We start from the raw sequence: 24,449 nt of genomic DNA on the forward strand, positions 1-24,449 counted from the left end.
TGAAATCAATAAAAGAGTGAGCTTTATTCTGATTCACACCTCTTGCCTCACAAACCACTACTCTTCATGCAATCAGCAGCAGCCCAGCAATAGCTGGTTCCCTTTTCAGAGTCTAATCTAAGTCCTTGTATGCAGTTTATTCAACAGACTCTGTCACTTTCTTTCCCATTTCCTCAGTTGTAATTACTTTTACAGACCACATGTACTGGGAAAAAAAAAAGAAAAGAAAAAAAAAAAGAAAAAAGAAAAAAGAGGAGAAAAGGAAAAAAGAAAGAAAAAGAAAGAAAAAGAATGAAAAAGAAAGCTTGAGAAAAATATATTTCATTAAAGCCTCATGAAGTAAAAAAAATATTTATTTCTGTTACAATTGCCATAATCTCTCCCCACTGTCCTCCTTGTCATGCCAGGTTCAAGGAAAAGGAACAAATCCTTTCTGGACTGGTTTACCACTGAATTAAACTTGCCAAAGAAACCAAACCATCTCAAAACAAATAGTAGCAAAATACAATCAGCAACAGCAAGAAGTGATCAGGCAAATATAGAAGCAGTGGACTCAATGTTAAAAGCTCAGGAATGCCACTACTAAGGGGTTTTGGGGAGTCCATTGGAAAAGACGAGCAAAGAGGGGCAGCAGATGAGAAGTCCCATGGCAATGGTGGCAGAAGCACTGTCACTGGGAAGTTCACAGCTTCTCTTGGCCCTCAGCCTCCCCTGGCAAGAGATGCTGTTGTGCAGATCAAGGCAGCAGTGCTGGATGCACAGAGCTCAGCACGCAGTCCCTGCCTGTCCCACTACCTGTGCTTGATGGAATGACACATTGCTGCAGCAGCTAATAAATAGAAGTAATTTGATTAGCTTTCCCTAACTAGCGATAAGATCCTGACAAACCCTTTTTAATGCGTTTCTGGAGCAGGATGAAATTGTTTCATTTGGCGAGCAGGGCCCCACGGGAGTTGCCTCCAAGCTCCTTTAGTGAGAGGTAAAAATATGCCAATCATTAATGAGGGGAGAATTACGGAGACTTTAATGCAATCAGAAAAGAGGAGCCCTGAGGCAGCTGGGGAATAAAACCTGCCCTTAAATCAGAGGCAGGCAGCCAGAGCATGGAAATAAAGGCATACACAAGCATGTACATGCACACACACACACACCTACCACACACACAGACCTTGCAGAGCTGCTGTAAATACACTGGGAGTTTTGCCTGGGCAACAAACACCTATCTCAGCAAATGGAATCCATCTTCCCTCCAAAAGATTTTTAAAATCACAGTGAACTATACCCATTTGGCAGCCCCCTTCCTCTGCCAGGAGGGGACCTCTGCCCAAGAGAATTGCAGGTTTAAACATTTAAAAAGCCAGAGCCTTTTGTGAAGGAGGCATATTAGCTGCTTGGGTGTCCAGCAGCAGCAAGGCAGCTTTGCCAAGTTGAAAGGTGCCTCTCTCAGGGCCAGACTTGCTGCATGAACATAACACGTATAAACTGCTCACTGTCCTGCACTCGTGCCAGAGGCAACATCTACTACATGGTGAAAGGCACCTCCTCCCATCCCCTCTCCACTCCCTCCTCAACCACTTCAGTGAATTCCCTCCTTCGTGCACAAATCATGTAACATTTATTCCTTACTGAAACAGAAGTTTAAAGCTGCTGGCATTTTCTCTGGCACTGTGGCAGGCCCTAGTGGCCTGGCTGGTCTGTATTTGCAGGGGTGTGTGTGTTCTTTCAGAAACTCCTCCTATGAAAGAAAGCATTCCGTCTTTCTGCAGCAATTCTCTAACCCTTGCTTGCATAATACAGATAGCTGCATCAGCACAGACCATCCCAGAGAATGCTAGCTATCAGTTTGGCATAAAAAGCAAATGGCATAAAAAGCAGGACAGGAGTTTTCCCATATCTTTTTAGCATTCATCTTGTTTACTTGAAAATAATGAGCAAGAGTACTTGTATATCAAACACCAGACACCTTTTCTCCACCAGATATCCAAAAGATGATGCTACAAAGGCTGGGCATAAAGTACTTCAGCCCTTTTCCCCTACAGAGAACTGAATGGGTGCTGAAAACTCTAAGAGGAAAATCAGTTCTAATTTCTGGCCTTAGTTTACACTTGAAGGGATGTGAGACAGCTGTTTTTTCCTCCCATAACTCCTGTACTGCAGTGAGTGTGGCACCCCTGCCTTCTGCTAGGTGGAATGACTGTTCTGCTTAGCGTGCACTGAATCAATACACTCCTGTATTGAGAAAGCAAGGCTGCTGCTTCTTCTGCCCCTGAGATGTATCAGACACCTCTGCTGTGCTTCTGCACCACATTCTCACATACACAGACAGCTGTGGAGCTAAAAACCCTGGGCAAGGGACTACCAGCTATTTAGCCCTAAAGGCAAAGAAGTTACAAAGTCACCAAACAGAGTAAAATATTAAGAACAAGTAAAGAGGGAGCTGTCCTGAGACGTGGAGCTTGAAGCTAAGCAGGTAAGCTATGGTATGCAGCTGGCACATTCCCAAACATGTATCAAGCACAGAGCTGCATGTCCCACTGCTAAATGATCATAGAATACTTATCCCCAGATAAGGAGGCCTGTGAGACCCTCATCAGCAACTCCTGCTGGCAACTTGAACACTGTGATGACGGGCTCCCAAGGTAGTATTGCAAAGCTGTCTGTAGCTGAAAGTTTGGAATGAAAAGCACCTCAGAAGAAAAGAAAACATCCAGGGTTCTCCCAAATTCTGCGTATCTGAGAGATCAAAGCAACTGTTGGGAATATTGCTCAGACAGACTGCATGGCTTCAAAAGTCAAAGAAAACACATTCCAGAAATACAAACAAGTGAGAAGACCCTATCATAGAAACCATCAAGACTGCAAAAATAGCTAGCAGGAAATTCAGTATGGCTATAGCACAATGCTGTCGAGCATCCAGAGATTATTTTTCTGCCCCTTTTGAGTCAGGGCCAATTTTGGCCCAAAGTTCCAGTTGAATCAGTGATTTCTTCCAGTCAAGAGCTTTGGGCTATTCAAGACAGTTACTATACCTCTTCCTTGGTTCCACTTCTAGTGGTGATCCAGGTTTTACTGTCACAGTCCAACCTAGTTTGTGGTGGCTCTCAAGCAAGCAGAGCAGGCTTGTGTCTCCCCTGAGCAGCAGGCAAGGGTCTGAGATGGTGTCACACACTGTGGCTCCACACACAGGCCTGCCTTGCTGCAAGCAGCTCCTTCTCATTCTGGTTTGTTATGATTAAAAATGCACATCACCCAGCGAGGCCTTGGAGTGGAACTCAGCTGGAAATTGGATCATTAATATTCCTTCTCATGCCCATTGCCACAATTTCTTACCTCTCCACAAGCAATTGCTAACAATGCAACAATTGAGGGTCTCAGACTAAAAGTGAAGTCAGGACTAAAATGTTTATTGTTACTCCAATTCGTCAACCTTTGTCCATACCCTAGCATGCCATCAAACTTAGGCCAATGTGCTGCATGTCAGCTGTCTTTTGACCCTTTGAATTGCCTTTCCCCAGTTTATCTACCAAAAGCTCTTAGGATCCATATCATCTTAAACCATCAGAAACAGGATTCAAATTTGTCCTCATTCCCAAGCAGATGGAAACACAAGGAAACGAAACAATTAGTTCAAAGAATCTATCCATTCCTGCTTTTAACTCTTGGTTACCACACTTTCCACACAGTTAAAGTACTATAAATGGAGAGATCAATGCAAAGCAAGGGTAGAACACAACACATGATGGAGAATCCCACAAATGTTCAAAGGGGGATATTTTCTTACCTAGCAGAGTTATCTAAAGGAGCTCATATCAATCCTATGTGCTGCCACTGCTGCAACTTATTAACTGGGCAAACTAGGAGATGTGCACATCCTCCACCACTAAAATGATCCTTTGACAAAAAGGATCCAGAAGCATAGAAATGGCACAGGACACAGAGCAAGTGATTGAAATCCCCCATAAATCTCATTGTAGGCATTCATTGGCCTATTTGAATGTACCTTCCTGTATGGTATTTACATTAGACAGCAAAAGGCACAACACAAACAGGACTACAGCACTGATTATGGAAAAATAAAAATGAATAGGCATGTTTTCCATTGGGACATGAGCATCATCTATGGACATTGGTATCAGGCAGAGGAAGTTTGCTCTTGCTGAAATTCCTTGGGCTGTGTGCTGCAGTGTCCAAGAGGTTGAACATCTGCTTGAGAAGTGGAGAAACCTGCAGGCCAGCACCTAGCATAAGGCAGCTGGGAAAACATAACTGCTCACTAGAGTCTGGGCAACAACACCTATAAATTCTGCTCCAAATAGCTGTTAATTCTCCATTGCCTTACTCAACTACTTCAAAAACATCTCCTCCCAGTAAACATTTTGCATCCTAGGTGGATAAACTGTTTGGGACTCAAAGGATCTGTTACATATCACTGAAATGACCCTCAGGCTGAGGACTTGCTTCATGTCCCTCTCCACAACACAAATACAATACAAATATCTCCAGAATTAAGTGTTGGCTAATTATTACAAGGGCATGATTTAATTTTAAACTGCTCCTGCCACACACAAATTTGCATGTTTGGCACTTGCATTTTGATGTCACTGTTTCTTTAGCTATGTTTTATGTCAGAAATAATAATTTTCAATGAAAAAAACTCTGACAGTAAAACACATAGCTTCATTACCAGCCACTTCAGTGCAGAAACATGAATGGTGACCATCTCAAAGTGACAGGTTTCATGAATGTACACAGCAGTATCGACTCAAAGGAATTCAGAAAAGGAGCTGTCCCATCAGTGAGATGGAATAAACAAAACCCTGCCACACTTATTTGAGATAAGCACAAAGAAATAAAAGAAGAACCAGAAGGTCTGAAATTATATGACTGGTCTTACCTACTTAAAATATGCACACTTTTCAAAACCAAAATTCTAATAAATTTGCTGTGCCACAGCACAGACGTTTCCCTTCAAGGAAGAGGAAGAAGGCACCACCTCGCCACCTCTGCCTGTTCCCTTTGGCAGCTCAGTCAGTCGTGGCAACTCAGCTTAGCACTCTGTTCATAGGGGCAGAGCCTTGATGGCTCCTGAAAGCCAACAGAGCCCCAGCAAACACAAATCTGCAGCCCACAGAAAGAGAGGCAAGTCTCACATACATTAAATGTATTTTAAAGAGACGATAGATAAGAACAAAGCTCTGCTATACAATTTGTCAGCTCTGGACTCTTTTGCAGATATACAACATTCAATCTCCACACAAGGATCAGTGGCTTCTTGTGAATCACTGAAAGCCACAAACTGTGGGTACCTCAGTCATTCAGCCTTCTATCAATGCTTGAGTGTCAGCTTTTCCTACCTGAGCTGAGAGGAAACTCCTGAGTTTTCCTAATCCTACAAGCCCCAGCCTCCCCAGCATTCCTGGGGCCAGTTTACATGGCTTTCTAGACATCCCTCTCTGTGACCATGACAAGGGCAGAGCAGAGGGTGCTCATGGCAGTCTTGCTCAGGGAGCACTGGCTACCATGCCACAAATTAATTTAACCCTCAATTTATTTAAGGGGGGAAGGCAGGCAGAAAAATATTGAAAGGTTTCTTCTTTCCTGCCAATTTTTCCCATCTTCTACCTCAGTTCTGGCTGGATTCCCCCTTCCCCCTGTCCTCAGCTAGCACTGCCAGGCTCAGTCCTCCTCACCCTAGCCCCCCCTCCCCAAGGACAAGCAAAGTTATTACAATAATGAATTAGCCAGGCTGCTTACTGCTGCCAGTGGCGAAGGCAATTATCCCACTCCACGTCCCCAGCCACCACTCAGCTCCCTCATAAAGAGAGGCTTTTGGGGCCGCTTTGTGCTTTGATTGGAAATGAAGAGATTGCTAATTAGGGAACCCCTGCTGGGATCGGGCTGGCAGGAACAATGGTGAAACGGACGGAGCACACGTCCATTTAGAGAGGGGGGAGAAGAGAGAAATGTGAGCCCCTCTGTAATGTAGTGCATCCTCTACTCACACCATAAACAACAAGGCAGACAATTTTATAGAGATTTTCACCTTTTAAAGTATGCTAATTTGTTTATAGAAAGCAATAATCTGGTGTGTGTTTGCATAGGTCAAAGCCTGTAGTTTTTGTGTACAGTATGCACTGGCGCATGCGTGCATACATACGCTCTTGAAGAAAACGCCTCTGGAAACAGCTGTGGGTATCTACACAGCTGACCACGTCTCTCTTGTTATTCACTGGGCAGCAGGCATCAATCCTGCTTTAACAGGGAAAGATGCTGCTTAGAAAAGCCTGTTGATGAGTATTAACATGGAATTTTAATGCCTGATTCACAAATCACCAAAGTTGAAAATAACTTACCGAATTAGTCAGCTCACCTGAGGCCTGCCCAGGAACCACTTCCACTGCTTTGCCCAAGAGCTTTAAATGACAAGTGGACCTCCAGGAGGAGAAAATTTCACCATTAACACAATATTTTCTTATACTCATAATGAAATTTCTTTTTAATTCAATCACTCTAAATGCCCATGGAGGGTCACAGGAGCTGAATTCACCTTTCTCATCGGATAAACTGTGCACCAAAAAATTAGAAAAGACCTCCCTCGCAGTGCACAAGGTGACTTCACAAAACTGCACCAACAGCCCTTATACATGTAGTATGCTATGGTGTTGGGGTCCAGTGACTTTTAACTCTTGTAAAAGAAAAAATATCTCCCCCAACATTTCAACATGTAAATCTCACTGTTTATAAAATACAGCCCATCAACAAAAGCAAATGTCTCACCTTTTTGTGCAAAGCTGATAGAAAGCAGTTGGAACCTATGCTGCATTATTTGGTTAACTAAGTAATTGCATTAGGGGAGTGTACAAATACCATGTTAAAACTGAAAATACAGTTTTCAACCATGTATTTGACTTGCCATGCAAAAAATTTGCATACTGATTAGTACAATGTATACACTATACACTAAGCGATTTATGTAAACCAAAGCAAATTTCAAATTTGAAGATTGAATTTACATTTCAGAATTCCCTTGCAGATACTGACGCACTTGAATATACAAGTGTAATATTCCCTGAAAATATTTTCAGTAAAGCACAAGTCTTAACAGAAAGTGATTACTAAAGGCAGAAACACAGCTGAACTGAAAATGACTTTCAAATTCACAGACTATTTGTCCCCACTGTTTGTTCACCTCTAGTGTTTATATCCTTTCAAACAGTTGTAGGTGGTTTTCACATTCCCTTCTTAGTCATCACTTAGCCAAGCTTCACATATTTAGTTCTTTTGATCTTCCCTCATAAAAACAATCCCTCCAGCTCTGTTATCATTTTTGTTGTTCTTCTCTTACTACCTTCCAAGTTTCCTCTGCGTGTTTTTGCTGCTAGTGCCCAGAGCTGAACATCTCACCAGAACCCCCCTCAGTGTTTTCTGGTGCCCTGCCTGCACACAGCACAATCCAGCCCCATACAAAGGCCAAGGTCTGCCCCTGCCCGCTCTGCTCCCTTGGCCTGTCATTGCCAACACAGATGAGACTTGGCTGTCACTACCATTCCCCCAGACTCTCTCACTCACTTTTCACCAGTGCTCCACTTACCTGATGGGAGCATTTCTCCTTGTGTAGGAATACAGTCGGAAAGTAAAGCCCTGTGCTAAAACCATGCTTAGGGTTGTTTTAGGTTGCTGAAAACCCGGTAGTTACTTGCTGCTTGCATAAAATCTGACCACTTAAAAGCAAGGAAACATGCACCTAGTGACACCAGAAGCCAACTAGTCATGTGGTGTGCAGTGGCAGAGCTCATTTGCTTTCACTGCAGCTGTACCAGTTTACACCAGCTGAGAAGTTATTTCCATAAGTCTTAGATTGCCCATATCACAAACAATCAGAGTCACAGAAAGTACAAAGGAGGGTATATTTCACTGCAGCAGCTGTTACTGTGATGTATGAAGCCCCTTTACCTTGATTTCACAATCCAAGCATTTACATTGTAGGGATATAGCTATACTGAATGTACAAGCAATTCAATATATCCACCAATTGGTGCAGGAATTCTTTGGTAAAGCACTTACCATTGCACTCTTGATAATCAAATTCTTATTTAACAGAAGAGGAATAAAACTCATGGTAAAATTGTGGATGGACAGGCCACCTGTATTTGAGACTGATGAATGGGCCTTATTACTGCATCCATTCACAGGGTCTGATTTTGACTAGCCTAAATATCCTAGCAAAGGAGGATGAAAGAAAGTGGCCTTTGCATGGCATTACAGCCGGCAGGGCAGGGGGACATGTTGGAAGAAATAATCAAATGTTCTAAAATCCTGAAAGACAGAAGAAAGCCCATTGTCTCTTAGACTGATTCTATTGTACCCTTAGTAACACACTACTGGTTCTGTCCTCATGTAAAACTCACTCTCCTTCAGAGCCCAACTTCCTTGAAGCAACTGTGTTCTCAATATTCATTTCTGTGTAAAGCCAGGAAATATGAACATGAAAGCACCCAAGCCAGAACTTCTTCCCCAAATTCTTCCTGAAGCAACACAACCACATTCTGCCACATAGAGTATGGGCAAACTCCAAATGCTTTTGGAGTGTATCAAATTTCTTTCTCTAGTGGATTTAAGTGTAAGATTTTGTATTTTAAATTACCAATGAATCACATCCCTTCCTGCCCTCTGCACAAGTGTAGATTTTCCCTTAATTTGACACAAATATGTGATACATTCACAGAGCATAAAACTACATTGTTCCTGCTTTTTGTTTCCTTTACGAGTTTAACTTTTACAAATTCAGTTGTAGAAAAATGAAGCCCCACTGCTTAAGCTCTTTAATGCATTTCTGTTGCAGAAAGCAGAGATCTTACCATGCTTCTCAACGGAGCCACATTTGTCCTGTCTCATTCCTTGTGTTAACACATGGGTTTGTACAGCTCAGATTGAGAAGCTGGTTTGGGTTAAAAATTCCAAAGGTTACTTAATTCAAACTGACCACATGCAGGATTATTGGCAGTCCAGCTGAACACAAATACCTGTACATGGCACATGACTTGCAGCAGGTGGGAAAGTTGTGAAACCATTAGCAATGTCAAAGGATTTCTTAAAAACATTCATATATGGGGTATTTTTCTTGGAAAATGTCCCCATTTGTGTAGATAAATGATGACATGGTTGAGACAGAATGAGATTGAAAGACATAAGTTACTGAACTGAAAAGCATGGTGCTGTCAAACTAATACCTGCTTGAAACAAAACCTATCCAATGACAAATCTGAGAAGCATAATAAATTTAATTCCAAGAATAGGCTAAGGGTTGACCTGATCTAATTGTAAGTGGGGAGAAAATTAATCGTGGAAAGTTCTTTAATCTAGCTTTAAAAGAATATAAGACAAGATTATTCTTGGTATCTGAAACTAGACAAATTTCACTTAGGTGTATAGACATTTTTAAACAGCCAGAACCAGCCACTGGGACCACTTGTCATGAGGCATGCTGGTTATTCTACACAATGTCTCTAAATCAAGGCTGTATGTCTCTCTAGAAGTTGATGTTGAGAAACTGCCCAGACAAGTGCAGGAGTTGCTAGGTGGATTTCAGCTTTTAATGCAGTTAGGCCTAAAGCATGAGTGGCATGGGTCTGCCTTAAAATCTGTTGAGAGTCCTCGTGGTTCTCTAAGAGCTGTAGAAAACAAGACAAGCGTTCCAAGACAGCTTCTGCTCTGCCTAAGGTGTTCACTAAGTGTTTGAGCTGTTTGTCCAGTACTTGTTTATCCCCAATAAGCTTCAATTGTGACAAGTAATACATGGCTTTCATAAGGCAATTTCTTGTACATTATAGTAATCCTGCTATGAAAAATTAGACATTTTTGCCAAAGGATGTATGCTTTATCTACCAGAAAGCATAAAGCATATACAAGGAAAGGCTAAAGGCAAATGCTGTGCAGTGGACAAATCTTGAACAGGAAAAGTGGTCCGTTAAATTTGTCCATGTCTTGAATTCAATAATCTTGGTGTTGGTTAGAGGTGAAAAAAATGAGATTTAATTTTATTTAAAATCTCTTTCACTGTTTTGAAATCTAGTTCAAGCTTCATAGAGCAAGTTGCCAATGAGAACAAATAGTATAACTTCATCACATCATGGTTACAAAAGGGTGAAGAGATCTGCTTGTCAATTAGTCAAGCCCAATACATTTGCTTTATATCAAGGCTTGCCTACACTACTACAGTACTCATTTTCAGTGTGGGTGCACTGAAGTCAAGCTGAGAACTTTGTTGTAACACCAGCTCATAAACAAAAGAGGAAAAACTGTTCTTCCAATTTCTCACATATTCTGGCTAAATAAACATGGCTGTAGTTTTAACAGATAAAACAAATCCATCATTTCATTCAGACTCTTTCATAATACTGGGGAAAACACTGTTCTATTCTTCTCCATTACATGTTCATTTATTACTTTATTGTCCACTGAAGGCTTCTCAAAGGCACACACTGTTGTTCTCCAGCTCCCTCTGACTTGCGTCATTGCAGGCTGTGTTCAAAAACTGATCACCTGTTCCCTCTGCAACATCTCTCAAAAATCAACCTTGCTTTCCTACTACAACTTACTGCCCCTTGGCTCTCAGCAAGGGAAAGCTATATTGCCTTTTCTCTAAAGGGATCACACCAGCCTTTTTATCTTTCTGGATTCTATCTTTTCATAAGGATGACCCAGGAAAAATTATGTTCACCTCATCAGGAAAGGCAAAGAACTTAGAAAAAGATATTTTACATGTGTTGAATATTTTTTAGAGTTTTGTTCACTCTAACATGAAACTATTAAATACTCTGGCTGAATTCAGTGAGGTGTCTTTTGAAATCACTTTCTGAAACTCACTGTAGGAGCAAAAGTCCTTGATGATACTGTTAATCTTTGGGAAGCCCAAGTCATACTTAATCTGAAAAGCCACACTAGCACAGCTTGGGGAGAGAGGGGACAGCAACCATCAAAGTAATTGGTGGTCTCAGTTTCAAGTACCTGACTGAAGAAGCAGTCCCTGAATCCTGGCAGATGCAGACTTCCCTTCTAGAGCTCCAGTGATGCACCCATGAGGGCTGCAGCAAGGCTGGCCCAGCCCACAGATGCAGGACTTGCCAGGTGGAAGCCTCTTGAAAAGGTCCTTGTCCAGGCTTGAGAGAGAATGTCCTCCTACACACAAAGACCTGCTACCTCTGACTGGCCTTGAAGACAGGTTTAAAACAGAGAAAGGTGAAAAAAATGAGATTTAATTTTACTAAACTCAAAGAGTAAAACATTCTTAATAGAACCACAATAAAGATTTTACAGCAGTTCCAGAGACTGATGCAAGGTTGTAGCAGGGGGCAAAAAACAACCCTATAGTGTCTACTGGAGGGAAGGAGCATTTAGAGACAGGACTTAAATCCAAAAAGTATCAAATAGTGTAAACAGTGAGGAAGGAACTGAGCAACTTGAGAGAGTACTAGGGAGGAAAAAAAATTAGAAAATTGTTTCAATGGTATGACTATGGAAATTTCATTGGTAGTAGAAGGAATTTACCTGCTCAACTGTCATCCCAGAAGTGAACAGAGGTTTGCTTATGCAAGCAAAGCAAACTAAAGAGAACAAAAAGAATGGAATAACCCAAGAAGCTTTTCCACCTCTGACTGTTATTATGTCACAACCTGGAATATTTGGTAAACTTAGGAGATTTGTAGCTACTATCACAAAACACACACAGAAAACAGAGGACCAACACCTCCCCACAAAATCAGTGAGATGTTACTGTTAAGAAACAATTTTCCATGCTCAGAAGAGGTTTCAGGCTTCCCCTTTAAGGTACATTTAAGTATGGGACTGGTTTTTCTTCCCTAATGATAGGAGAAGGAAGTGAAGGAGGTCAGAGTCCTATGGATCTCTGTGCGCTCCCCATGGTCTAGTTTAGGAGACTTAAAAGGATTCACATTAACTGGGGTGGCTTTGTTGATTACACACAGAGAGGAAAATGACCCCGTGTGGTAAGTGTTTCCAGGACAGCTGCTCCGTTGGTGAAACACTGCTGCATTCCAGAAATAAACTCCTACAGTCAAATTAGCAGCTCGAGTCCTCTCCACAGAAATGTGCCTTGACTAAAGTTGCAGCGTTTCCCAGATGCATGGGAAACCAGCAGCAAAAATTCCTGCTTAGCTCCGCTTTTAAACAGAAAATGATACAAAAAGATGTTTGTACAATATCAAATCATTCTTCATAGTCACATAATTGCCCCACATTATTGATGGGCTCCAAAAACTAAAAGGAAGTCGGAATATTTCTGGGCAGGTTGGAGCACTAAACCTAGCACGGTTCCCCAACACTTCAAGCCTGTCACAAGTTTTCCAGGTCTGAGGGCTTATCAAGACTTCAGTGTGAAATATTTTAGGTTGATTCCCATGTACATCAGTACCTACCAGTGCAAAGTACTGAAATATGCAAAAGATTATAATCTACATGTGAAGCAGGATAGGAGGCACTGCTGCCCCTTGCCTTACCTCTTCTAGCTCCCAAAAAGTAAAGCACAGCTGTCCTCTCACTGGAGAGGTGAGTTCTGGCCCATGAAAGTAAATGTGCTCAGAAGCCTGAAGTCATTTCACATCTTACTGAAGACATACAGCAGCAAAATTACATGAAACTACATGAAGCTCCAAGCTTGCACAGGTTTACAATTGCAAATTTACAGATGGCAGCTTTGGTAAAGGCCCAAGAAATCCTGGGGGGGGAGAAAAAAGCCAAAAGACCAAAGCACAGTTTTCAGCAAATAAGAGGGCATATCTTTAGTACTCTGGGCTCACAGGATAGGTGTTGCACAAGAAGCATGCTCCACCATATAACAACTGAGTGCAAGATGTTTGTGCTCCTTCCTCTTTCTCACACTGTACTATCTTAAAAGCAAAATATCTTCTTCTTCTCCAAATTCCTCCTCTGTCAGGTAAAACCTGGGAAGGTGTTCCCACGTGCTGCACTGCATAAAGAATGTATAGAGGGCATACCACTCCCTCTCACTCACAGATGGGGAAGTTGAAGCCAGAAGCCATTGACAAAGTTACAAGGAGCAAGTACCAGCAAGACAAGAGCCCTGCTGGCTGTTCTAATGCAGTGACCATTTGCTTCAAGAAACCTTTGCCAGCTGATGATACAGCAATGCAAAGCTCCTCTGCCTCAACACGCCACCAAACCAAAACCCATCAGGTGACTAAACCTTCTGCAGAGCTCAGCATTACAGAGCAAAGGATGGGATACATGGAAACAAACTCCCAGCTGGTGCATAATGTGGCCTTAAACATAAATACCTGAAAGGGTCCTCTAACCTACTGCCTCTTTCCCTTTGGGCCTAACTTCTGCCCTGAAAATGTTACCTCAAGAACCATGCAGTCAGTGGGAAGGAGCACAGAACCATACAGAAAGGGCAAATTCAGGAGGAGTAATTTCTGCTTAGCTCAGTCTTGCTCCATGGCTGCAATCTTCTCTTCACTGCTACTTTTATATTGGCATAGTTTTCTATCCTAGGGACTTCAGCAGCTTTAGAAACACTACCTACAGCAGGAGAAAAACATTCAGGATAAGCAAGACTGGGTATCCCAAAATGCAGATTCTACATAACTGTAACAGAATATCATATAAACAACTAACTGCAAAAAGTGAGAACACTGAATTCAGTTGCAAGAAAAGTTATTAGCAGAGCTATGCCAGGTCAAGTTGTCACTTTGTCCCTTATTCTACCTCTGATATCAAACACTACTTATGTGCTCAGGGAAAGACTAATTTTTCCCCCTGTTCTTAACCTTGTTGAACCTTTGCAGACCTCATCATCAGTATGTTGGCAGTCTGTGGCTTAGACAGCTGCCTTTAGACCATAACATGTACTTGCCACTACTGAGTCCACATGTCTAGTAAATACATTTATGGGGGTATGTTTTTGAACCCCCATCCATAACTTTGTCACTGAATGACACAGGAAAAAACCCAAGACTAATTTTATGTGATACAGTATTTTATTTGTTTTGTTTAAATCACTTCTTTATAAAAAGAAAGATGACTACCTCGTTGAAAAAGTAAGGAAAAGACTCAGGTATGTAAAGATACTGAGAACATGTAGCAGAGCTCTCTTCTCAGCTAAGAAAGTGGAGGTGCTAATTTTGCAAAGCAAAGAGTTAGACAAGTGTTACACAGGAAAATAGAGGCCTGTGTTCTTTTTGGTATCTTTTTGTTAACTCCATATCAAGCAAAGTCACCTGTACTCCCAAAAAGCCACACTTTCAGCAATATATTACCACAAATTCCCATCTCAGCTGCCCTCATCTTTCCTCTAGCCACAGACTTCCTGACTGACTCTACCCCTAGTAGTTTCTTGTCTTGAATCGAATTGGAAGCTCTTTCAGATAGAAGCTGTCTTATGGCTAAATGCAACAGCCCCAGCTGTAGGGGATGCATCACAATACAAACAAGAGCAAAACAGAAGCAACATCCAAAGCTGCCAGTAGAACTCATCACTATAGTCTGAGAGCTAGTTAAGAAGAAGTAGAACAGTCTCAGCATGAGATTTATTAAGTAGTAGATAATTTTACATTACATAACATATGATGTTGCATACTATATTAAATTCATTATTTTGAGCCTTGAATGTTCAGCTACTGATCAAGTCCCAAAAGAAACATAATTATATATTCTATTATGCATTGGTGGTTATTAATATCATCTCTTTTTTTAAAAGAGAATATAGCTGGCATTACTTTTTAGTTGTTCCCTGAAATCTTGTGGCATAGACACTTTTCTTCTTTAAAAAAAACCTGCAATTTTTCTCATCATCTCGTTTCACATGGTTGAGATGTAAAGTCAAACATCAAGTGCTGCAATAAAGTTGTTGGCAACATCAAAGAGGATGAAGTACAGAAATGATATGTAGGGTAATTAAATGGCTCTGTATTTTATTTGCATATCTCTATATATAAGCTGGCCTGACTCAACAAAGAAGCATTTCACAGTAGCTTTTTGGCCCTCCTAGCTTTGTGCAAGATTTTGCAATGTGCTCCAAGTGGCCCCAAGATTTCTTGGCCTTCTGACCTTGCAATGGGGAAGCTGCAGAGACCTGCCTGAGATTCATCAGAACACAACACATCCAAAAAGAGAAATGGTGCAGAACCTGTTGAAGTACAAAGCAGAGACAAAAGGATATAGGGAGCATCATGAGCAATCTCCTCATTTTTTTTCTACAGGTGAGAGTCCAAAACTTGTAGTTACCAGCAATGGTCCAGCATATGGTATGAGCCAGCCCAGTTCATCAGCTGCTTGCAGCTGATGCCTCAGGGGCAACAGTGCAAGGGCTTCCCCAGCCCACTGTGCTACTGGACAACTGAGAGCCCAGACAGAGTCAGGGCCTCCACTTCTCACAGGCCTATGGTTGTAGAAACACCCAACAGAAGCTCAGAGCTGACACTCTGCAGTGCTGTGCTCCTTGAACAAGTTTGGAACACACACAGGGGAGGTGTAGCTGAGTGATGGGAAGCACTGCTTCTCCAGCAGCTCCTGCACCAGGTGGGTGTTTCTCCTTCTGCCACCCTGAGGCCAGAAAGAAATACCTGACTTCTCATGGCATGTGCTTCAGTGCAAAGGAGGTGGGATGTTTCATCATCCACTTCCCATCAGCCCATACAAGTGGGCTGGCTCCTGGCTAGGAGGTGGCATTGGGATTACAGGATAAAAAGCACTTGGACCACCCTGGTTCAACAAGTTGGTCAAGCTAGACCAGCTGAGTGGTGACTGCCAATTGACCAGAAAGGCGCAGGGACCGAAAGGGATGGGAGAGATGGATATCCTGTGACATGACAGCCTGAGACTTTGTAGAATCACAGAACAGTTTGGGTTGGAAAGGACGGTAAAGACCATCCAATCCAACCAACGCTTCAGACCAAGACACTGGCAGCAAAGACTCAGCATGGCATTTCACAAGCTACCGTTTGCAGCCAGTTCCATTAAGCACTATAAAATACAAACATGTTCTGAGCTACTGCTGCTCAGTCACCTCTCCCTGGGAGCAGACAAACAAATGGCAAACTCAACATGTCTGGCATGGTTTTTTTCTGGAATGAGTTAGCAACAGTGCAGCTCTTCCTTTGCACTAGCCTAGGTAAACAGAGGTTGTTGCTGGTACAAAGTGCCTCAAAGTGGCAGGAACAGCATTATCACTTCAGTGCTGTTTCCTGAAGGATCAATAAGCCAAGACAATCAATTCTTCTGGCTAGTCCTTATTCCCCAGGAGAAGCTGTGACTCTCATCCCCCATCATTTAACTCTTCACAAACATAGCAGCAGCCCCATTAATTCTGTCCTCCTTAAACACACATTTCCCAAACCCATGTGCCAGGAGAGATTAAAGAGCTAGAACTGCTGTATCCAGGTCAACATGCTATTACCAAGAGGTATGGCCCATCATTTCAGCACAGTAGTAACATGTCTATAAATACTTGAAGCACATGGAAGCATCCTCACATCTGATTTCTTTGTACAGGACAGAGAGCCCAAAGAAACTGTAACTCTCTATCCCCAACTACTTCTCTGTGCAGGGAGTGTAAGGCAGAGCACCAGCTGACACTCACAGAAAGGGCTGCACAGGCAGTAGATGGCATGAACAGTCACTACAGAGTCACAAGAGTAGAGCCTATTTAGAGACACACAAAAGTGAGGTTCAATCCAATGCAGCAAAGAGAGTAAGAAGGATGGCAAGAAAATTCAGGAAGAATGGAAGGATCATATGATTATCTGCAATGTGAAAAAATAGGGGGGCCAAAACAGGACCATACTCAAAGCCTGCAGTAATACAGAGAATTTTGCTGGGATCATGCAATTCTCCACAGAGAATTGAGAATGGGGAAGGAGGAACCCAGCTAAGAGATGGGCAAAAGACATCTTACCGGTGAAGAGGCTTACCTTGAACTGAACAGGGAGCCTGTTAGGGCTAGAATAGAAGAACAGCAGTGATACAGACATCTTGGTCTAAAGATTGGCATGAACATGCTTAAAGCTGTACACAGCAGTTTCCACATAAAAAGCAGTGGGACTTGAGATAGGCTCCTCGAATGTCTTTCTGAGCATTTGAGAGGATGCTGATGCAAGTAATCTCTTCCTAGGCAATGTTGCACTCAGAAAATCCTTGTCTCCCTCTTCTATGCAAAGATAGCATTCACCAATATTTATAACTTGAGTGTTACCACACTCTCAGTGCTACAGACTGTAGATCAAAAAAAGTATCACTGAGAAAATCCTATTCACATGAGCTCTTTACCAATCTACTTGAGTTCACATCCCCAACAGGGGAAGGTTGGAACCTCCTGTACCAGGCCATGGGGACATGATGCAACAGGAAAGAATTTCTTATTTAAAGGGAAGAAGTAGAAAAATCTGCCAGTGACAATAACTGCAATTTTTAAAAGTCCAAGAAGCCTGTGGGGAAAAAAAAAGGTCTAAGGATGAATAAAAAAAGCAAACAAAAAGAAAGGCAAGCCTGGTGGCACACATACCCTCTTCTCACCCAGAAAGTTACTCTCTAGGTCCTGTGAGCTTTAGGGGGATGTGAATTAAATGCCTGTTTTAGTACACAGCTACCAGTCATTTGTTCAGGCCCACTACAAAGAGGTGATCACAGAAGACTGGGGGAAGAACTTGTGGAGTACATTTCCTGCTGATCCAGCAAACACAATTACAAAGAAAAAGAGAATCCATTCTGAGAGCAGCGTGAAACTCTTGTGAGCAGGATCATTCGCATCTCACATGGTTGGGGGAAAGGAAAGGGCAGCAACTCCTTAATGAATAAAAATAGCCACTTATGCTTCCTTCTCATATATGCTGGGCATATGCTCTCCAGTATCCAAACAGAAAGATTTAGTTGCAAGATTCATCCCTCCAAAAAAAAGCAATTTCCCCTAAAGGTGCAGCACTTTTTCTAGAGATTTTCAAGAGTGATGAGACTTTAAAACTGTTGTTACTTTAAAGACATAATGCCAACTAAACTATGTGCTTTAAAGTTTTAGACTTGTATTATTTCCTTCCTTGAAATTCCTATACTACTATATTTTTTAAAGTAGTTGTAGCATGCAAGAACACAGTAGCTTTCTTGGGAAAGTTGAAGAACACTTTTCAGTTTCCCAGTTTTTCATAAAATGTATACATCCCAGGCAAAGCTTCACTGAAATGCAGCCACCTTCAGGGTAAACATTTGTAAGATTCAGCATAGCACTGGAAAGCACAAAAAGAGGAGAAGGAAGTGTATTCTGCCTGAAAGGTCAGCAGGGAAAGTCTAAGTATGAACTGGCCACAACAGAATAGTGCAGGAGAGGAAAAGGTTGAGGCAAAAAGAAAGGAAACTGCGACAGGAAGGAGAAGGCAGGAAAAAAAATGTTACACAGTTTTCAGCTCAGCCACAGAAAGCTTTTGTTTCAAAGCAATCTACTGTATATTCCAGTGATTAGAGGGAAAGAATACAGTTAATATGTATTTTGAATGCATTTAATAAAGTACACTATAGCTGATGGTGCTCTCCTCAGCAGGCCCAGGCACAGAGCACAAAGAGAAAGGGGCCTCAGGCATTCACATCAGGTCGCAGTTTTAAATAATTTTAAAACTAGGGCAAGATGCCAAATCTTACCTCAAGGTGCTACATCCAGATAGACGTGTCAGCGAAAATGCCAGGTTTGGTGCATAAAGGATGACCATTGATACACATGGCTCCAGATGAAACAGTGACTTACTTTTTTAGCCAGAATTTACCACTTTTGGGCAATAAACCTCGAGATTCATCTCAGCAAGGGTCACTAAGACTGAACCCAGACCTAGTGTATAGGACAGCACCACTGAATATTACACAAGAAGTTAGTCAATCTTGTATTTCCTAGTTATGCCAAAATCAGAAAACCTTTATGATGACTAGTACAAAATGTATTAAAAAAACTGCAACCAAACAAACCAAAATGCCTACCAAACAACAACAACAAATAAAGTGAAGGGGGGCAACTCTTGTTCCCAGCAAAAACCCTCTTGTTTTCAACTATGCACCTATGCCAGTGATTCACAGTTTTTCCCACGGGCAAATCAGCCATTTGGGATTTATACAGGATTGTTCTTTGCAGATCTTGGGGTTATTTTGATGGCAGTCACATATCATTTTACAAATAGGGAAACTGAGGAACACAGAGAACTGACTTGGCCATGTGTCAGAAAACAACAGGTTTCTATCCCCATTCCTTTCTTTTCCGAAGAGAGGCAGGATCATGGCACAGTCTTGATTTTGTGCAGTTTACCTGCTGCAGACAAATTTTCTGAGTCCCAGCTCAGAGGAAAAAAGCTTACTGCTGGCTAGTTCAAAGCACACCAGCCCTTAGCAGCACAGAGGCTTGCTCTTTTGCAGCAACAGAAAGGTCTGCTCAAGCTGCCCATGCATGTATGATGAACTCATCACAAAAGCAATCAGCCATTAATTTGGTCAATCATTCCTGTCACAGCAAATACAGTTCTTCAACTAGACTGTTTGATACAAGACTCCAGCTAAACTGAAGAACAGAAAAAAGGCCTCAAAAGGTACCAATCTGCAGAACAGACGGAGGACAATTTAGATATTGACGCATCCATACTTCCTTTTTATTTTTTCTTTTTTCAAAGAAAAGGTGACCCAAGAGTTAAATAGAAACAAAAATAAAAAGCATTAGAAAATTAAATTATGTCTTCCAGGCATTAATAATAAAAAGGCAACCCACCCTCCAATCCTTCTCATTTAGAGTATTTATTTGGAGTTTCTGTTAGGCGGCTGCAGGCACTGCGTGCATCCTGCTTCACTGAAGAAGAGCCTTTTTGAAGCATCACTTGACTTTGTTTTAAATATCTTGCTACAGTTTCCATTTTAGCTCGTGAGATGATTATTTTCTCTCAAACTGAAGTTATACAGCAGTTGAAAATGCTGATGGCTTAACTGGTTTCCTTTTTTTTTTTTCCCTCTCCACAGCAGCCCTGAGGGGTTTTAACTCTTTCTTGCAGCACTGAAATCCTGCTTTTGGAGTTCAATGTTTAACTCTCGCTGGGAGACTCATAAATATTCGGAGTCACTCTCTCCCTCTCTGTTTGATTAGGAAATGAGCCTTTAACTCAATGTAATCCCCAAGCCATTAACAAAAAAGCCCTCAACAGCTCCACTATTAGAATTTCACTCCTAGCCCACAGAGGATTGAATTAGATTAACATAACTACCCGCAATCTGAGTTTATTTTCTGTGCCAGATAGAAATGTGTCTTCAGGAAAGGAAAAGAAGAGAGCTGGAGAGCAAGCACAGCATAATGAAATGTAAAAATAGATGAGAAATAGATGGACAGATGTACAGGTAAAACGATAAAAAAGGTAAGAGAGAGAAAGCTACACAGTCTTTAATAACTGGCTGCGGGCTTTGGGAGGTTTATGCAGAAGGCCCCTCAAAACACAGAATTGTTTCAGGAAGAGTATTTTTATTCTGCTTGTGTTTACTTCATATTCTCAGGGATTTACAGTGAGGCACCTGAGCATGCTGTACTCCAGACACCTGTGCAGCAGATCTGGCACAGGTTTTATTTATAATTCCCCAGAGATGTCATACTCCGCAATGAAAGGAGAGGCGTGGAAAAGAGAATCTGCATGTCAATCATTACTTCGCAGTCAAAGAAACAAATAAACTGGGATAAAACAAAAGATGTTTGTTGGGTTTTTTAAGGAATGAAAAAACCCCCATGCAATAGCATATGTACAGTAAGACAGTTCAGAGGTTGATAGGTGCTTAGTCCACAAAACGTGAACCATTAGTGAAGCAGAAACTAAATAACAAACTCTTTCTGCTACATAATGCATTGGCCTTCCCTTTAACCACAGGTAATGCCTTCCCTCCAAATAAAAGTGGTCCCATAAAGCATTGATCATTACCCCAAAGCAGAGTAGGTGCTTGGTTATTTTTTTCCAAATCAGTAATAACAAGATATGGCAGGTAACAGGGCAAAATATTCACATGTGGTTGAAAGAGAAGAATAAAGTCCAGCAATTATGTGGACACAGCTATAGAATAGTCCAAATAAATTATTAATACTGAACCTTTTATAGCTTTATACTCAGAAAACTTCTTTGATTTCTCAGATTTTTGCAAAATTGTATGGTAAATGGTGGGGGGGGGGGGGGGAAGGGGGGTTTGCAGTAATTTCCAAGTACAATCATGCTAATATTGGTTTTGTGTAGGGAAGAAAATAATTCAATTCTTTTTTCAGCATTGTATCTTGGTTTTTAATTCTTAGTGGGACCTCAGACCAGCTATATGATAGATTCTTTGTTGGTTACAGAGTCAGCAATTTTAGTCCTTTAATGCTTTTCAGAAAAATCTGCTTCTTTTATTACAAAATAACATTGCATTATTACAGAGAAGCAATAAATATAATATCATGGCAAAACAAACAGAAAAGGACTTAAATAATTTTAAAATGTTCATTTTTAAGTAAAGCAGAAAGCTTTAATAATCAAAATGAAGCTTTATATGATGACAACAATCACGGTTTAATTTGTGAGAAAAAAGGTTCATAGCAAGCAATGTGTTGTAATGATCTTTTGGGGCATTATTTGGGCATATTATTTCACCTTATTTATCTATATCCTCTTAAAAGCCTTCCTTATATCAGAATTCTAGCTGAATGATGGAGTATTTATACCAATTGTTAAAACCTTAGAGAGCATTAATATGTAGTCAATATGTTTGATTCCTAGTTACTTAAGCTAAATGTTCTAAGTATTATAAAATGTACATTGAAGAAATGCAAAATAAAGAACTAAAGAAGAAGCCTATTTGTTACCCTTCTACAGTCAGTCCAAGAAATTTGTCTCTCAAGTATTCCTCAAAATCTGATGTTTTAACTGTGAGGCAGCTCAGGTTTTATTTTTCTGTTCCTATTAGACAATTTTTCCTCAAAATTATTTTAAGTTTAGCTTCATTTCATATTTTGTTACCTTCAAAAATTATACATTTTGGGTGTAAAAAAGTTTTCAAGAACATATATTTAGTGAGAAAATTATGCTAAAAACTTGACATACTAAAATTAAAATAGTACTATTAAGATTTTGGGGGGTAGATACAGCAAGGTTATTTTCCTATGCTTAGAAATAAATATTAACCCTAAATTTTGTAAAAAGATGTAACACAAACCTTTGAAGCAAAACTATGAAACAAGAAAAGCCTCTAATATTTTGACAAAAAAATTATACTAAAAGCTATTAACAAAAATATCAGAATAATTATTTTTCTCCCTCTCTTCATATTTCTACTGAAAGCTATTAATAAAAAAAAATCTGACTAATTATTGTTCTCCTTCTCTTCAAATTTCTGTTAATAAAAATAGAAATATATAATTGTTCAAACATTTTACATCTTGGCTGCTTTAAGCAAGCATCTTATTGGCGATGAGAGAGTAAGTTCCTTCTTTGATTATCACCGTGCCAACTTTGCAAAGACTTGCACCCCTCTTTTGTCACTGAAGATTCTTCAGTTGCTTTGGGACTTTTAAAATTAAAGAAACATCAACTGCTTAGTGCTAAATGCCTTCAGTAAAAGCAAAATTTCATTGCATGTGTCTGATAAGAAAAGGTTTGATTTGCAGCTGGGGGGGTATTGGGTTTTGGGTTTTTTAATAGAGGGAAGGTTGTCACTTGGTTCTTTTAAGACAGGACTGCTAAAGTTCCCAGGTTTGCCTTTACCAGCATGGGATAAATAGCACCTGTCCTTGGTAAGCCCTTAAGCAGAGTTACGTTATACATTGACCTTTTTGGAATGCCAGCAAACCTGACTGTTTCTATTCCCAAAACAAAACTGTTCCACTCAAACTTTCATTTACTTATTTCCAGAGGAAAAAGCCACTCTCAAATAGTGAAACCACCAGATTTCTACAAAGTTCTGAACCAACTCCTCTCCTTGTGGGTCGCACTGACCTTCCTCTGACAGAGTGAAAATCAAAAAAATATTACCTTTAACTGTATTGAGATGCTGCCACAATTTTTAGACCAGATAAAAGAATTTGTGCAGAGCAATGCTTGGATTAAAAAAATAAAAATAAAAAAAGAAACAAAACACAAGCCCATAAACGCAATAAAAGATAGAAGTTCGCTACTTACATGCTGCAGGCTGAGAGATGAGGCTTGAGGCTGGAGTAGAATTTCCCTTGCCCTCAGGTGTTTCTAATTGCTGATTAAATATCTTTTGGTTCTGCCTGCACCAGCCGACAGTCCCCTCTGCGTCTCTGCCTCTCTTTGTGACTAGGACACAGTACTCCGAGTCCCAACCTATAAATAGATCCCAGCTCTGTGATTGATATAACAGGCAGCTGACAAAAAAAAAAAAAAAAAAAAAAAAAAAAAGGAAAGGAAAAAAAAAGGAAAGAAAGAAATAACCAGGTCTTAAGCAAGGCAGCAAAAGCTGGGCTTTTAACTCTGCACTGTGCCCAGGGAGGAGTCCCCCACAGTCACCCGTGGGCATCAGAAAGAGAAAGTGCAAGGCAATTACTTTCCCAGCAGCATTACAGCAACTTGAGGCATGTAAAGTGAATGAACAAATTTTACTGCACAAAGAAGGAGAGTCAAAACACAACTAGCAGATTGCATCCAACTCTTTTGCAATTTAACAAAAATAAATTCCATTTTCAAAACAGGTTGGGAATTCTGACAGAACAAGAGAGGAGCTCAGAGCTGAGTTCTGGGGGTTGGTCCAGGCATGCTTGTGTTTCTGCTGCAGAATAAACCAGTGAGTAGGTTGGCAATTTAACAGCTCGGCAGTCTACTTAGGGTCTCTGCCCACAAACACTATTTGATGAGGCTGTTCCTGCAAACAAAACTGAGGGCAGTGATGGTACCTCCCTGTTGACTCAGCAGAAGTTACTTAGCTCTCAAGGACCTGAACCCTCTTTTCTGCTTAAGTCCTTGGCTACCAGGAGAAAGTGATGAGTTACAGATATTAACAAAGCTCTCTTACAGAGGCTGAGCTGGGAGCCCACTATCTGGAGAGTGACTTGAGAGAGCACGTCACAAATGCTTCTGGTCTGGTCCTCATTACCTGACACAGGGGGAATGGTCCTGGATTTTCCCACATTTAGTCCCTACAGATTCTCCTGTTAGAGCCACAGTCAGGCACGGCCAGTAACGTTTCCAGCAGGCAGCTGTTTCTCCAAGCCTTTGCCAGCTCCTAGACATTCATGATCTCCAGTAGAGCCTTAGGGCTAGGGAGCTTCATAGCAAATGGAATCAAAGGCAAGGCAGCTGATGATGAAGACCAGTGGAAGAGTGGGGAAGAAGAGGGAGAATAGTAGAGAGGGAGAGGCAAAACAGATTTCATGACACTGCTGTCTTTGGCAACATCTCCTACAATCAACCCTAGTACCACGCTCACTTCTGCTG

General features: G+C 41.1%; 1 protein-coding gene across 2 annotated transcripts in view; it reads right to left on the reverse strand.

Annotated features, from left to right (window-relative positions):
• The window catches only part of ESRRB (estrogen related receptor beta), a 133,210-nt gene extending 109,867 nt beyond the window's left edge, over nucleotides 1–23,343 (reverse strand). For both annotated transcript variants that reach the window (XM_005479778.4, XM_074542580.1), the window contains exon 1: nucleotides 23,175–23,343. In XM_005479778.4, coding sequence (XP_005479835.2) covers nucleotides 23,175–23,176 — 2 coding nt within the window. In that variant the 5' untranslated portion in view covers nucleotides 23,177–23,343. The remainder of the gene's footprint in view (nucleotides 1–23,174) is intronic.
• Nucleotides 23,344–24,449: the final 1,106 nt, after the last annotated feature.

The sequence above is a fragment of the Zonotrichia albicollis genome, chromosome 6, assembly GCF_047830755.1.
Source record: "Zonotrichia albicollis isolate bZonAlb1 chromosome 6, bZonAlb1.hap1, whole genome shotgun sequence".
Lineage (NCBI taxonomy): Eukaryota > Metazoa > Chordata > Aves > Passeriformes > Passerellidae > Zonotrichia > Zonotrichia albicollis.